This window comes from Microplitis mediator, chromosome 1 (genome assembly GCF_029852145.1).
Source record: "Microplitis mediator isolate UGA2020A chromosome 1, iyMicMedi2.1, whole genome shotgun sequence".
In the NCBI taxonomy this organism is placed as follows: Eukaryota; Metazoa; Arthropoda; class Insecta; order Hymenoptera; family Braconidae; genus Microplitis; species Microplitis mediator.
The window spans coordinates 26,474,559-26,490,447 of NC_079969.1; the positions used below are offsets into that span (position 1 = coordinate 26,474,559).

A 15,889-nucleotide genomic window follows, 5' to 3' on the forward strand; every position below is an offset into this window, starting at 1 on the left:
GTTGAAAAAAAAAATTTTTCATTTCTGCGGGCAAAGTGGGGTACCCCCTAAAAAAGATAAAAAAAAAATTTCTGGATTTTAAACGAATTTGATTGAGTTGAATTTTTTTGTAAGTAATTTACATAAAGAAAAATTATATTTTACATGTTTATTGGATACAAAAGAAGAAAAAAAATTTTTAATAGTTTTTATCATAAAACAAACGTCATTAATATTTTTCAACTGACAATTAATTTTTGAAAAAGTTTACCAAAAAAAATTCAAAGTAACGCTTAATTATATTTACACAAGTGATTTTGGAATGTTTAAAAACCATTTAAAATATAAAATTTTTTTTTATCAAATTTTGGGGGTACCCCGTTTTGCCCCCCCCCCCCCTTCCCCTATATTGACTTTTAAATTCTATTTTCATCAATTTTTATAACTTTAAAATAATTCTACAAAACAAATAGTAGATTACACACTTAGGGCAGTAAAGTAAGAAACGTCTTCGCCTCGGCCAACAATTACATGTGATCTGAGGCTTTCTTATTTAATTCCCAAGGTGTGTATACTATTTTTCTTCTCGACGGAGGCGGAAAGCGGCAACTTCATTCTACACGGCGAGAGAAATAGCTTCAAAATAATTCTGTAAAAAAAAAGAAATTAAGAGTATAATTTTATTACTTACCTTAAATTCTATAAAATAACTTTTTTTTTAGCAAAAAAAAAAACTTATTAGAGGAAAAAAAAATTACAGTAAATTATTAAGGTAATGTTATACTATTTTTTATTGCATTAACATCTGCATTTATTACACTTAACATCTCGAGTATAAAAATACGTGTATGATAACTTAGTTATCTAAAAAAAAAAGTATTCATTGTTTGCACGTTACAAATGTAAGTATTGACGTGGCGGATTTTATCAAATTATGCCCACGTTATTTAATTCTTTCAAATAATACTACATTGTTTTTTTTCTTTTATATATTTTTAAATTATAATTAAGGAAACAAAATAATAATAATAAAATAATGGTATTAATTTTGTGACAATATTTGAGCAAATAACAGCGTCGTCATTCATATATTTTTTTTCTTAACAATCATACGTCACACCGCGATCATACCGCACACCATTTATTTAAATTACATTGGAATGTTAATAATAATTAACTAAAAAAAAAAAAAAAATTCAGTACAATAATAAAAAATTAAAATTAAATTTAATTGAGTGCAATAGATAAAGTAAAATGAAAAATATAAGATCCTAAATAAAGTACAACGCGGAAGACGCAGCAAAAAAAATAAAACGACGCTGACGGGAATGTTTTTAATATATAAAAATTTTTTCTGTTATAAATGGCACCCTGAGTTGAAGAAGCACGGTCTGTTGTTTGTAATTTATATATTTTAAATGATAATTAAATTTAATCACGAGTGTGATGCCCTCGTAGGGTCTTTTTTACCCGGGGACGAGGATACTTTAGTGATCGGTGAATTAATCATATAAGAATTGCCTTTTATTTCAGAAGGATGTCGGTGTGTACTTGCTGATAATTTTCTCGGTGGTTTTGCTATCTGTGTAGTCGAGAGTCCGCTCACAGGATATTTGTTCCTGCTCGAAATCGAGCTTGTGTTTGTATCCCGGGAGAGACCTATTGAATTTTTACCGCTGGAGGAAGCGGTGGCTGGGGTCGTTGTCATCGCGGAGGAGGATGATGATGAAGCTGCTGCTGCTGATAGTGATGCTGATGAAGATGATGAACTCTCTACTGGATGCTTGGGCAGTACGAAAGCCTTGGTTTGCTTGAGCAGATAACGGTCGTTGCAAAGCGCCGATATCAGTGGCAAGTCCAGGTTCCTGCTCTTCTCGCGAAGAGTCCGTATGTCAAGCATTCCGTCTTCTTTGCTGCCTTCGTTATCAGCTATGCTTGTCGTCGTTGTTGTCGTTGGCGGACAAGGTGCTGATGATGCTGAAGGAAGCGGTTGGTTTTTCTCCAGATTCTGAATTAAAAAAAACAACCAATTAAATTAAGAACTAGTATTTTGAGAAATTGATAGTGATATTGAGTGTCAGTTAATAAATTACCTGGATTTCGTAGGGAGGTGGTGGTGGCGGTGGAGGCAGACGTCTGTGCTTGGTCTGCGGCAATGACTGAAGTTTGCTGGCAGCCGGTGCTTCAAAACATTTAAGAATATTTTCATCGCTTCTGGTGCGCGAGAAAGTGTTGTGAGTGTAAGGATTCGCTGGAACAGAGGGTTCTCTTCGCAGACTGTGGCTACCAACGGATGACGAACAAGTGGCACCGCTGTAGAGAGAGCTCGTGCTGGCGGCGTAGTGGCTACTGAGATTACCGTGCACGGGGTAGTTGGAACTGGTGTCACTCAAGTTCAGGTTGGAAGCGTACTTTGAATTGCTGGAGGAGAATGATGATCCAGGTAAGTACGGAGTGCTGCGATAGACCACTGATGATTTGTTGTTGAATGACGGATAGGGAGGCGGAGGATAGGCAGCTGTCAGTCCTGACAACAGCGAACCCTGTTTTACGTCAATGTACTCCTGTTTTGATATCGCTGGGTCTTTCAGCGGGAACATTACGTAGTCGACATCAGAGTAGAGCTGCTGACGGTACTGCTCTATCTGAGATCGCGCTACTTGGCTAGTGTACACGGTCGCCAAACTGGGCGGTGGCGGGGGTGGTTGCCGCGTGTGAACCATCGGCGGCGGAGGGGGAGGAGGCGGTTGGGGTGTCGGAGAGCCCAGATATGGAAGCAAAACGGGGCCACTTCGTGACGCGTGGACATCTAGATAATTATTGGGGCCAACCACTAGCGCAGCTACGGGTGCGTGAACTGGCGTTGGCTTCATTTTGTCACCGGGGTAAGTTGGTGGCTGAATTCTCGGCGGTGGTTTTGGTGCCAATGCCGGTGGCGCTTCACTGGCTATCGAACAAGACTTGGTAGGTGTTGTAAGAATTGAATTCTTCGTTATATTTATAGAGGAACGATTATTTTTAATACTAGCCATTCGCGATAATTCCTCGCCGGCATTCGGATACAACTTTGAAATGGCTTCTTGACACGCGACTGTAATTTGCGGGTATGGAGGAGGCGGTGGTGGCTCACGAGGAGTAACTGCATCGTTTCTCGGTGGAGTGGGCGGGGGAATTTGTATACGCTCGCGTGGAGACGTGTATGGAGGAGGTGGAGGTGGTGGTTCGCTTCTTCTAGGGGGGAGAGGAACGAAGTCAACTCGCGGAGCGTTGTAAGGAGGCGGTGGTGGAGGCTCTCTTTCAGCTCCAGATGGTATCGTAGCACGTGACGAGCTTATTGATTTGTAGTCAATATTAGACGGGTAGGGAGGTGGGGTCGGTAATTGCCGTTCATTGCTGTCAATTCTTGGCGGCGGAGCAGGTGGCGGTGGCATTGTCACGTAATCACAATCAGAGTCCATAGAGTTACTTATTGTTTTACGTGGGGGATAGCGGCCGACAATTAAGTCAGAAAGTTCATCAGCAGACAGCAGCGGTCCCATTCCCGGAGGATCACTTCCGTCACCACGAAAACTTCCGGTACTCAGAATGCTGTTGCTTCGTGATCGTAAGTCATCTAGATGCTGATCGATGTTGCCGTTGGACAGGCCAATTGAACTTGTCAGATCTTCATCGTCGCCTTTACAAATACTGTATATAGGTTCTTGATCATCTTGATTGGCATCCTCAGTGTAAACGTCACTATTCTCTGACCTCAATTCGCTGTGAATGGTGTAGAAGCCCGAGGTAACAGATGCCTCATCAGTTGTAGACTGAACCGAACTCAATGTACATACGTCACTGGTTGATATTGACTCGTTAGCGTCACCGCTCGGTGAGTATAATTCTGTTATCCTCTCGTCCTGTATCGCGCTGCTCCTCATTGTGTAGACTCCACTGGTCTCGCTGGCAATGTCCGTCCCAGTGAATCCCTCGTCGACATTCAAAGTCGAGCTGCTGTTGTTGTCCGCAAATGACTTGCCAGCTTTCTTGCACCTGTCGTAAATGACACCGGGAAAACTGGCGGATTCAGAAGAGACCGCTGAGTTTTGAGCGGTGTGTGAGTATCCCAATTCAAGACTAGAGCTAGCAGATGCACGTCTAGGTCTTGAGGTCACGGAATTATTGGTGAGTGGATTTATTACAACAGTACTGCAACTGCTGCTGCACTGAGAGCCTTCAGTGCACCCGGGATTGGTTGCCGAGCGCCTGGTGGCGGTGTTGCTGGTAAATGTCGTATCATTACCGTCAACTTCATCAGCGGGTGAAGTGATGGGCGATGAGGAACGCGATTGCTCGTCGCTGGTCAGCGGTGTTGAGTTTTCAGTGAGTCGAGCAAGACACTCTGTCGAGGCGGGTGCAGTGTCAGGTTCGTCTTCGCTGTGCACGCGATCACTGACGATACCCGAGGTCGTATTTGACGAAGTGCTCGAGATAACGGATATGCGCTGATCGCGACGTGAACCGCGGGCCGTCATACTCAATTTACATCTAGCTGGGTACATGTAGCAGTCACGCAATACTTTGCGTTCCTCTTCCTCGCGTCTGCGCGCCTCAGTGACACGAGGCGCTATGGCCATTGAAAACTGATGGGTGTCGCGACACAATCCGAGCAGCAGCTTGCTCTTGTCGTCGCATCCACTGTAAAGGGTGAGTTTGTCTGGCTGATCGACCGCGCGAATTTCAAATTTCTTGCGGTCAAAGCAGAGCTTGCCGATGTTGTTCCAGGCAAAAATCCGTGGAGTCTCTTGTTCAGTGTAAATTCTGACTCCGCGGGCGCAGATCGCGAGGAGAATGCGACCGGGGCCGACCTCCCCTTTGGTCCGTCGCAGCCGGTAGAGGTGAGCATTGAGCGGCGCCTCCAAGAGGACAGCCTCGCGTATGTACTGGAGCTCTGCTTCTTCCCTTGAGAGTCCGCGATTGTCCCGGTGCTGGGACGCAAGCACGTTGAGGACGTTGGCCTCCAGACACATGTGTGGCGGCAAGTAGTCTGTGGGCTTGCAGTATCCGACACTACCGGCGTGGGGACGGTGACGTTCCTCGCTGTAGTCCCCCATGTCTGCCTGCAACGCGAGACCCGCGAGGACCAACAGCGGGCTGACGATCTCCGGTGTGTGTAGGGGATGGTGAGGGTGGAGACTCTCCACCCCGCCTCCATGCCGGACAACATTGTCACGCAGCTGCAGGTAGTAGTGATGCCGTGTTGTTTCATCGCTGGAAATTTATTTTATCATTTTAATAAATGTATATATTTAATTTGTGAAGTTTTATTAACTAGGTCAGCTAAATAATTGTTTGTGTTTCAGGAAGTAAGGGATAGTGTTACATTTTAAATCTGATAGCTTTCATTGTTTAGAATATCAAGAGTAAATAATTTAAGTAAAAAATAAAATAAAATATTACTGAGAAACAGTTGCAAAGAGTATTAATATTTATGTGTCTTGGAAGATAATAATAGTAATTTTTAAATATTTATACCTTAATAATAATGGAGTATCAATGTAATATCTAACGCGAAAGTAGAGCACAAAGGCTGGTCGTCCGCTGCTATCCAAGCCCTGGAATAAAAATAAATAAATTAATGTCAATAGATAATAGATAATTGTTAAATAATAATTGCGATAGTGATACGTCATTGTCAGGGTGAAATAGGATCCAAGAGGATGATAAGTTTTTAAAATAACTTTTTATAATTCCCGGAAGCTAAACAATCGATCATCGATCGCCGATCAGATACCGATGCTCCATTATTGAGGAACGAAATTGCCTGGACTACTCGCAAATGAAACCAATTTAGCTCTGAATGGCCAAGAAGACGCAACCGGTGCACGCATGCCTCCGGGCCTACGGAGACCTGTTGTATAGAAACCTACTGGAGCTAAGGCCACCTTGCGCGCTTATCTACTTCCCTCATGTGAGTAATTATTCCAAATGTTCCAGTTCGGGTTGTTTTTTTTTTTTAATCAATTTTTTTTTTCAATGCAGAGATAGTCAATGGCAAATGGAAAAATTGATAATCATTAAGGATCGTTAAATTTTTTTTTTATCAGATGGATTAAAAATGATCGCGTGCGGATGCCAATCGCCCACACAAGTCTCCGCCCACATGAGGCCCAAATGCGGTAGCAAAGTCAATAAACTCAGTCAATAAAAAATAAATATAATTATAATTATAATTACGATGATAATAATAATAAGTATTGTAATAAATAATGAAATACCGAATGATGACGAAATTATAATGTAACTCAGTGAGTCATATTTATTTTGATGTTAATTTGTTGTGTAAACTTTTTTATTATTTTTTTTAATTATAAATATTTGGCGAAAATTTTTCTGTGAATGTGATAATTTTTTTAATTATTTCGACAGAATTTTTTTTTTCGATTTAAGGTAAAAGCCCCTATACCCGCTCACTTTTCATTGGAGTGAGGTTTAATTACTCAATATAAATGATTAAATAAAATGAAAAACCATATTTTTTTTTTATAGTTATTTTTTGTAGTTTCAAGTATTAGAATAAAAATGATACTGAAGTTAGCAGACGTCTAATAATTTTTGGATTTTTTTTTAGACGATAAACCATAAGAAAAAAAATATTTGAAAAAATTGCACCTGAAGTTTTTTAAATTTTCTACATGTGCATATTTTTAGATTTCGTTTTTTTGTAATTGATGAGGTGAAAAAAAAATCCGAACATTACTAATTGTCTGCTATCTTCAGGATCATGAATAAAATTTAAGTTTCAAGAATAATGTCGATAATTAATTATTATTAATTTTTAAAATAAGGTCCTTGAGTGTACCCATAGTCGCTCACTGAAAGTTGTCATGTACCATTACTCGATCAACACATGGCCATAGTCGCTCAAAGACAATATCCAATTAAACTATGATAAGTTTATTGGTTTGGAAAATAATTTATAAATTATACTACTTAATTCTTTCACAATATAAAATTTCATGGATTTTAAAAATATATTTAATAAGATATAGTTACCAAAATTCTCAAAAAATTTGATGTAACCTAAATTTAATCTAACGAATGGTCAAAGTAAAAAATCCCCGGCTTTGCGCGATTTTGCAAACAGTCACTTAATTTAAATTTATAATTTATTATAAAATAATTTGATACATGATATATTTTAATATAATACTAAAGTTAGCCGACGTCTAATAAATTTTGGATTTTCTTTTAGACGATCAATTATAAAAAAAAAAAAATTGAAAAAAATTGCACTTGTAGTCTTTTAAATTTTCTACATGTGCATATTTTTATTTTTTTTTTTCTTCAAATTTCACGTTAAAAAAAAATCAAAAAATTTTTAATTGTCTTCTAACTTTAGGATTGTTATTTTAATACATTTAGATTCACAAATAATATTTTTTTTAGTTGAACCTTGTGTTTATAAAAATTATAAAAAAACGAATTAAACAGTTAAAGTGAGCAATGGTACTGAGCGGGTATAGGGGCTTTTACCTTAACAGAAAATTTGATGATGAATTTTTTGAAAAAATTAAAAAATTTTAAATAGATGAGAAATTTAAAAATAATTTTTTTCGAAAACGGAAGTGAGTTTATTTTAGACTTGGGCACAAGTGGCGCGATCGGGATTAAATGGATTTGAATAAAAAATTTAGAGAAAGTAATAAAATAGTAATTAATTATCGTACATAAAAGAAGCATCGTTAAAAATAGTTAAGAATGGATGGTCTTTATAATGAATATTTTATTGAAAAATAAATAATTCAAAGACAAGCATAAAGAATAACTTTAATCCGACGTATGCTTCAGCGGATTTTGTTGTGTCCGAGCTACCGGTCTTTATTATAATTATAATTTCGTGGTATTAGAAATGCGGTAAAAAAATTTCCAGCTTAAAAAGTTGTGTAACAGTTATAGGAAAAAAAAAAAAGTAATAATAATAATTATGATGTTGATGATGATGATAAAAATGATGAATTTTTTAACGTCGGGATATTGGATAGATTTAGGCTGAAATTTCATTATAGGACAAATTGAAGAGGTCCCGAGTGAGGAATGCGCACCAGGCCATTGTGAAAGGTTGATAAATTATCCCCTGGTGCTCGGGCTCTCTCGGGCTCCTCTCTGTCGCTCCTCAGCCGAGAGGCCACGCAGTCAATAACGAATTCCAGTCCAAATTCGGTAGCACGAAAATTTGACTCGGAGGCACCGAGGGAGAGACAGAGAGGGAGGACCAAGACCAGCTGAGTATCAGTCTTAGTTCGTAGCTGTGTGCCCGAGAGAGAGGTCCCAGTGAAATAAACAAGTCTTGCTCGGTACCAGAGACCGAGAGTGAGCAGGAGAGTAAATAAATAACCGAGTGAGCAAAAGAGAAGCAAAATAACCGAGTCGTGTCTAGACCTAAACCCTCCGGTCAAATCGCGGCAAATTACCGTCCCGGATCCCCATTCTCATATTTTACGAACCATAAATATTAATTCACCTTCCCCTCGCCCTCTTCCCTCTTCTCTCTTTCCTCTCCCGTCCCCCGAGCCCGTCTCCGGGCGTACAGTCTTGCCCAAGAGCTTCTGCTAGTCTTGAGGCTTGACATGCTCACAAACCACCGAGTCCAATTGACATCGAGCCCCCCGTCCTACCATTTATTTAACAGCAGATAAATATTTTTATTTACTCTTTTTTTAAAATTTGTTACAGCAGCTCTGGACCGAGCTCCGGACGGAGCACGATCATTTTAATAGGAGTTACATATCGGGAAGGTAAAAGTATAAGTTGCTCTTGTTGGTGTAACTGCTGGTGCTGATGGTGGACTTGAGAGACTGAAACGAGATGCACCACAAGAGATAATGACGTAGTCCGGTAGCCTGTTTCACCGGGCGAGTATTTATTGGTTATTGGCGGGCCATCATTAGTGTGGCCCGAGTGTAAGAGAGAATAAAAATAAATGTTTAAATACTACAGCCACCGAGGAGACTGAGACTGAGACTGAGAATGAGACTGAGACTGAGACGTATATGTAGTAGATTACTCAGAGATATCGGTCAATGTGGATGCTACCAACTACCAAACCAACTACTTGTCTTACGAGTTCGTTTCTCAGAGCAACAACTCCGACTTCTCTGACTCGGCTCATCTTATTCCAGCTTACGAGTTTTCTCCCAACTCTCTTTTTCATCTCGTACAATGTTAATGTCTTTATCATTTATTTTTATATTTATTACATACTCGGGATTTAATACTCACGTAAGTATGGGAGCTTCGCCAATTTTTAGGCGCGTACTTGCTGAGCTTACTCTCGGGATCCACAAACAGGTACTCGCCGTCTGTATTTAAAAAAAAATAAATTTCATTATTATTACTAATATTTATCAGTAGTAAGATAGTAATTTTATATAAATAAATTTATCGACAAGATAAACAGGCAATTAAATATTTTTAATGGAAGTGATAGTAATTTTTATTTATTTTTGGTGTGGAAATATTTAAGTGGCTTTTATTGTTCTAATGGACTGATAAATATTATTTTACAAATATATATACGTATGTGAAAATAATATATGCCGGGTTGAATCCCATGTGTGGATTCTTTCAGGAATAAAACAATGAAAGAACTTTCCTTATATAAACAAAGCTGATGCTGAATGAAACGACCGCGGCCAGAAAACTTGTCCTGCCCACTTAAACTTGGCTCTTGTCGAGTATCCGAAACTCTTCATAATACATGTAAGGAATTTTAGCCAGTAGATTAAAACAAAATAAAATAAAATAAAAAGAGAGGTGGATTTGTGCCATGGCAACAGCCCTCGAGTGGGTTTTATTTTTTGTTTCAGTGGAGGGAACCGAGACCGAGGCAACCTCGAGCACACCTGCTCCGAAAGCACGTTTGGGGATATATATAGAAGGCATTTAGCGATAAGTTTCTACAGGTTTTGGGTTTAATGCTTTGAATAAATCTCGAGGAAGCAGAACTGAAGCGGTCTTCCTGGACGTCCTATCGCTGGAATGGTCAATGCTGCGGGTTTATTTATGTATAGAAACAAAGTGGAGAAGCAGAAGCTGAAAAAGTTGAAGCAAAGCAACTTCGTGACAAGAAGGAGGCCGTAAGGAAGAACGATCTCATAAACCCAGCGTGTTTCCCAGAAAGAAACAATGCCTTACCACTGCCGCCGGTACGGCAATGCTTCGTAACCGTAATTACGACCATAATCACCCCTCTGATTGCCGGGAAGGCGTAGCGAGAGAGAAAACGAGAGACCAGCGGTGAAGAAAGAGTTAAGTAGTGTAGAGAACAAGTATATAAAGAGATAGAGGCAGAGGTAAAGGTAGAGAAGGTTGGGAAGGAGAAGGATGATCTCACACGTTACCTGGACTTATGAGAATAACTTTGAGCTGATGGGCACTCGCATCACATCACATCAGCATTCCCCGGAGACGTTAAAAGGCTGGAAACCCGTGTGGAGAGCTCTGTCCCCCTCGCCACGCTAATGATCGTAATCATAATAATACGTCAATGATAATCGAGCGCCAATGCGCTTATGCTTTTGGTTGGAATTCGAGGCGATCTAAGGGAACGGAACGGACACTGGGATCGTATCGGCGGGCACGGCATGGCGCGGTCAGTCAGAGCTCCACTGAGGAGGACAGAGATGAGGAAGACAGTGAGGCACGGGGAATGTTAAGGCATTCCACATTAGTCGCGCCACCCCGTGAGCGAGTACCGCGAGGCGGGAGTAGTGTGTCGCGTCATGAGGAGAGGGTGATGGGTCGCATACCTGAATGCCCGTGTAGTGAAGAAGAAGCCTTGCTCGTTCTTCGGCCCCCTCGGTCACTGAACGCGAATATGCATTTTATTCTCTTCCTACATCACGTGGTCCCTTTCTCTCGATTTTTGTACCACAGGGAATTTTTTTAAATATTTATTTACAAATAAATCGACGGATAAATATAAATACATGCATGGGTGCGTTAATATCGTCGTAAACAATTTGTTTAAGTATGTAGAGTGAATTAAAATTTTCATTTTTATTTATAATAAGTTGTCCACGTGTGTGAGGATCAAGACGAGGACAAGGATGAGGATGAGGTTGAAGAAGGAAAGATACGGAGGGAAATAAAAAGAGAAAGGGGTATAGGGTACTCGGCTCATCTTCCTGATGCTCACGGGATCCCCGGGGGGTCCTAGTATCTCAAGTCTCGTCGCATATTTCAGCTCGATCAAATTATTCCGAGGAACAAAACACGCCGGGTAAATACAACGAGTCTTGAGAGAAGTTGGAGTGAGAGGAAGAGGGAGACGGAGAGACAGAGAGAGAGTCAACTTTACTTGCGGTGTGTTGAGATGGCCGCCGAGTAAAGTCAGCCAAGAAGAGGAAGAAGAATAGGAGGAAGGAGAAAGAGCCACGAAGGGCCAAGGACGGAGGAGCGAGATGAGCTGCTGCAGTCCCGGGTGTGGAAGAGAGTCCGAGGATGAAGGACGGACGGAGGACAGCTACGACGACGCTCCAGTGGTAGTGCTGGTACTGGTGGTGCTGATGGTGCTGGTGGTGGTGGAATTCGAAAGAAGCGAAAATGTAAAATGAAAAAAAAAGTATAAAATAAAAATGCCAGAACTGATGGCGAAGGAGAGAAGAAGTTGGAATGGCCCTCGCCAGCTGCTACTTGCTATATCGCTAAAATCTTAAACTCCCCCTCCTTTTATTCCCTCAACTCGTATATATACATACATACATACAATACATACATATACCGTCCAAGTAAGTGTATAGGTGTGTATTATATTCTTACATCCTTCAGTCCACCCACACTCTACATAAATTAAATCCCCCCAAACGTCCGTTTCGATTTTAAAATAATTTTATAAAAAATTAATTTTTTATTATTATTGTAAATTAAAACTTTTTTAATTTATCAATGAGTCATTCAAGTTCTTATTCTGCGTAGTATGTTGATGTTGACGGGCATTAAACCACTGGGATGTATCACGCGTCAAGGTTATTTTATCTCGGTTTATTTTTATTAGTCCTTATTACCAAGAGTCACTAAATAAAAGTACAAGTTAACATTTATTTTAGCAGTTAACTACAGAAGCCCACTAAACAACCTAATCTTTGGTGTAATTGTAAGAGCATTGCGCATATATGTACAGCCCGTAAGATTTATTAACGCGGGAATATTTCGCCATAAATCTGACGGTGAGACGCGAGAGAAAATAAGGAAGTGAAACAAGATGGCGGTAAAGGCTCGTCGCGGTGCTCGTGGCCTGGGTAATGTAGAGGCCAATGTTGCTGCTGCATATCGGGGAAAGGTGTTGTTTATGAGTCTTGGGGTGAAGCATAAAAAAACAGCTAACCTGGTCCTGAATAAGGATTCACCAGCACATACTTGCCAAGTTTACGTTTAGTTTCCTCGGAATCGCGATTCGCGTCCTGTGTCGCTTGATACCATTCGCGGGCGCATTTTCGCGGGCATCTGCTGGACTCCTATAGTGTGTGTAGCTTTGGTTTGTTCGTCGTCTGGGTCTTGTATCGGTATTATATACAATGCTCTAAGTATTATATGAGGACTGGTACGCTCTTACTCTGTGCTACTCCGACTCGGGCTCTGGTGATGTGAGCAGAGGCAAAGGCCCATTCTGCCCCCCACCAGTGGACATGAGCCAGCACAACGTACCCGGGCAGCAGAGTCCTCACCCTCTCACATTCCTGGGACCGAAGTGGTCGCGCGGCTGCGTTCTGAAGCCGAGGAGGATCGGGGCCCGCCGTGCCGCGTCGGGACTCAATGATGATGGTGGGAGGTGGAATACAAGGCACCCTATACAAATCACCGGGCTACCGTCTTACCCGCGAGCGCTTTCTCTTTCTCTCTTACTCCTTATACTACTACACTACTTATACATTTATACATATATACACTCTTTACTCTCCTCTTAATACTTTTTTTATTTATATTTTTATTTTCGTCTCTTTCAGCTCCTGTTTTTTTCCTCTCACCAGCCATACCCAGGCCTTTCTAAATCTTTATACAATTCTACTTACACTAGACTATTGCATTTTGCGGATTATTTTTAAAAAATCACATACGAGTCGTTAAAATTAATAATGCAAAATGCACTTGAAGTAGACGGTGCTCGCGAGAGGAGTGTGGGGTCCATCGATTTGATTACGATTAATGTGCCGAACGGAGTGGAACGAGAGCGAGGTATTGGGATGATGAAGGCCGAGGCCCAAGGGCTCGAAATAATTCCCAAGAGCCCTTCTTCACGGAAAGCAAGTCACGCGAATCGCTTCAAGGGTCCAACGGGCCCCGATGGTATGTATATAATACGGGTTCCGCAACGCCAGAGTTTCTATTTTTAGCAGCAATGCGCGTACCCGCCGGCACGGAGATGGAACTTGTAAAATGACATGCCTCGACCAAATACAATCCTATCTTACTTTTAAATCTCTACATATACATCCTCATATTTTTTTTTTTGACATTAATCACATCCAGAATTAAATCATTAGCATCTCATTGACATGGAATATAATAAAAGCAGAAAATAAAAACTACTGAGTACTCATATTTTTATCAGAATAGTCGAAAAAAAATCTATATATCTCTACTCATACCAAGAAGGTAAGGCCCCAAAGAGAGAGTACTCGTCTACTTGTTCTGGTTTTTCAGTTGTTGCATTATTATTTTTTCTTACCGTGTTGTGCCTCGCGCGTTTTATTTCAAAACCCGCCAGTCCTTAACACACTGAATCTTACACACACTCACACACAGAATCACCGGGTACTTGGTGATGGGGGTCCCTGGAATGCGGGAGTTTTGCCGAGTGGGAGAAGATGGTGTTGAGGTAAGAAAGAGGGAGAAAGCACCGCGACCGCGGTCTTGCCGGACTCGGTTATATTGCGCTGGTGTAGAGGAGACCGAAGAAGTAGTGGAGTGTAGAGCCAGTCAGGCAACACACCGAGAGATGAGAAAAGTTATCTTTCGATTCTTCCATTACACTTTATTCTACATACAATACAACTTCTATACCAACAACTCTCTTCTTTCATTGGTATTATATGGCTCGTATTGAGACTCAGAACCTGGAAGAATATAAGGCCCAAGTGGCGCGTCAGTAGCGCCCGAACAAGTCCGACCGGCTCATCCTATCTTTACTACATATATATGTATATATATATATACATATGAAAGGGCCCATGTAGATGTGAACCAAAGACGCGGTAGGGCAAGTTTGGTATGCAAAAAGCTTTCAAGATTAAGTCAAGATGTTCGTCAGCATACTCAAATAAATTTATACCATTCTCTATACACTTTTCATACATCATACATCATTCTTCGCCATCAAAACATCCTACGCACTTTTAATAATTACATTATAGTCATATAATTACGTAACATATATTTATTTATTTATTTATTACATACCTGAAAGTATTGCCAGGCCAAAAAGTTCGCAATCTCGCATGCCCTGTTGCCCAAGCAGTACGCATGTTTGCGCATATACTTCTTTTACTCTTGACTTCGCCTGTAATAAGTCAACAATTATTATTTTATTATTTTTTATTATCATCAAATATTGCTGTAAAAAAAAAATAGTGAGTCGGGAAACGGCAATAAAATGAGAGAGGATGAAAAAAAATAGTTAGTAAATAATTGGCAAATGTGACTAATTCAGTATGCCAGGAGTTGTCGATCGATTGATATATCGAATTGAACGTCAATTCCCAAAGTGTCCCCGAGGGGAAAGACGGAGCCCGGCAGGCACATCAGCAACCGGTTAAACTTATACGTAAACCGCGGCAGCCACCAGAGCACATCTCGTATCGCATCGAGGACCATCGAGTAAGGGAGTACTGCAGATGTGTAATTGTAATTTTAATTGTAATTGCAATGAATTCGAGACAAGTTTCGCGTGAGTCTTGAACTCTATGTAGAATTTTAAAAAAGTTCATATTTGACTGCTAAAAATATTTTTTTACTGGCAAATTATGATCTTTAAGTTAGCAGACAATTTTTGGATTTTTTTTCAACAAATTAATTACAAAAAAATGAAAAAATAAAAATATGCACATGTAGAAAATTTAAAAAACTACAGGTGCAATTTTTTTAAATATTTTTTTTTTTATAATTTACCGTCTTAAAGAAAATCCAAAAATTATTAGACGTCGGCTAACTTTAGTAACATAAATATGATCCTGAAATTAACAGGCATAATTTTTGGAATTTTTTTCCAACCGATAAATTATAAAAATAAAAACTAAAAATATGCACATGTAGAAAATTTAAAAAACTATAAATGCAATTTTTTCAAATATTTTTTTTTTTATAATTTATCATTTAAAAAAAAAATCCAAAAATTATTAAACGTCGGCTAACTTCAGTATCGTATCATAAATTACGATCCTTAAGTTAGCAGACAATTTTGGATTTTTTTTTCAACAGATCAATTACAAAAAAATAAAAATATGCACATGTAGAAAATTTAAAAAACTACAGGTGCAATTTTTTCAAATTTTTTTTTTTTTATAATTTACCGTCTAAAAGAAAATCAAAACATTATTAGACGTCGGCTAACTTCAGTATCATAAATTATGATCTTTAAGTTAGTAGACAATTTTCGGATTTTTTTTTCAGCAGATCAATTGCAAAAAAATAAAAAAATAAAAATATGCACGTGTAGAAAATTTAAAAAACTACAGGTGCATTTTTTTCAAATATTCTTTTTTTAATAACTTATTGTTTAAAAAAAAATTCAAAAATTATTAGACGTCGGGTAACTTCAGTATCCGGCAAATTTAAATTTCAATTAAAGTTCTAGGTATAAATTATTTATTGCGGAGTAATTTTTAAGTGAAGATTTAGATTTAGGTCAATTTTGGTGCAACAAAATAGCCGG

General features: G+C 39.4%; 1 protein-coding gene across 2 annotated transcripts in view; it reads right to left on the minus strand.

Annotated features, from left to right (window-relative positions):
• Positions 1-752: 752 nt before the first annotated feature.
• Positions 753-15,889, minus strand: part of LOC130667451 (protein expanded) — a 33,906-nt gene continuing 18,769 nt past the window's right edge. For both annotated transcript variants that reach the window (XM_057469153.1, XM_057469072.1), the window contains 5 exons: positions 14,419-14,518; positions 9,241-9,320; positions 5,494-5,573; positions 2,073-5,229; positions 753-1,987 (listed from right to left, as the gene is read on the minus strand). In XM_057469153.1, the coding sequence (XP_057325136.1) occupies positions 1,415-1,987; positions 2,073-5,229; positions 5,494-5,573; positions 9,241-9,320; positions 14,419-14,518 (3,990 nt within the window). In that variant the 3' untranslated portion in view covers positions 753-1,414. The remainder of the gene's footprint in view (positions 1,988-2,072; positions 5,230-5,493; positions 5,574-9,240; positions 9,321-14,418; positions 14,519-15,889) is intronic.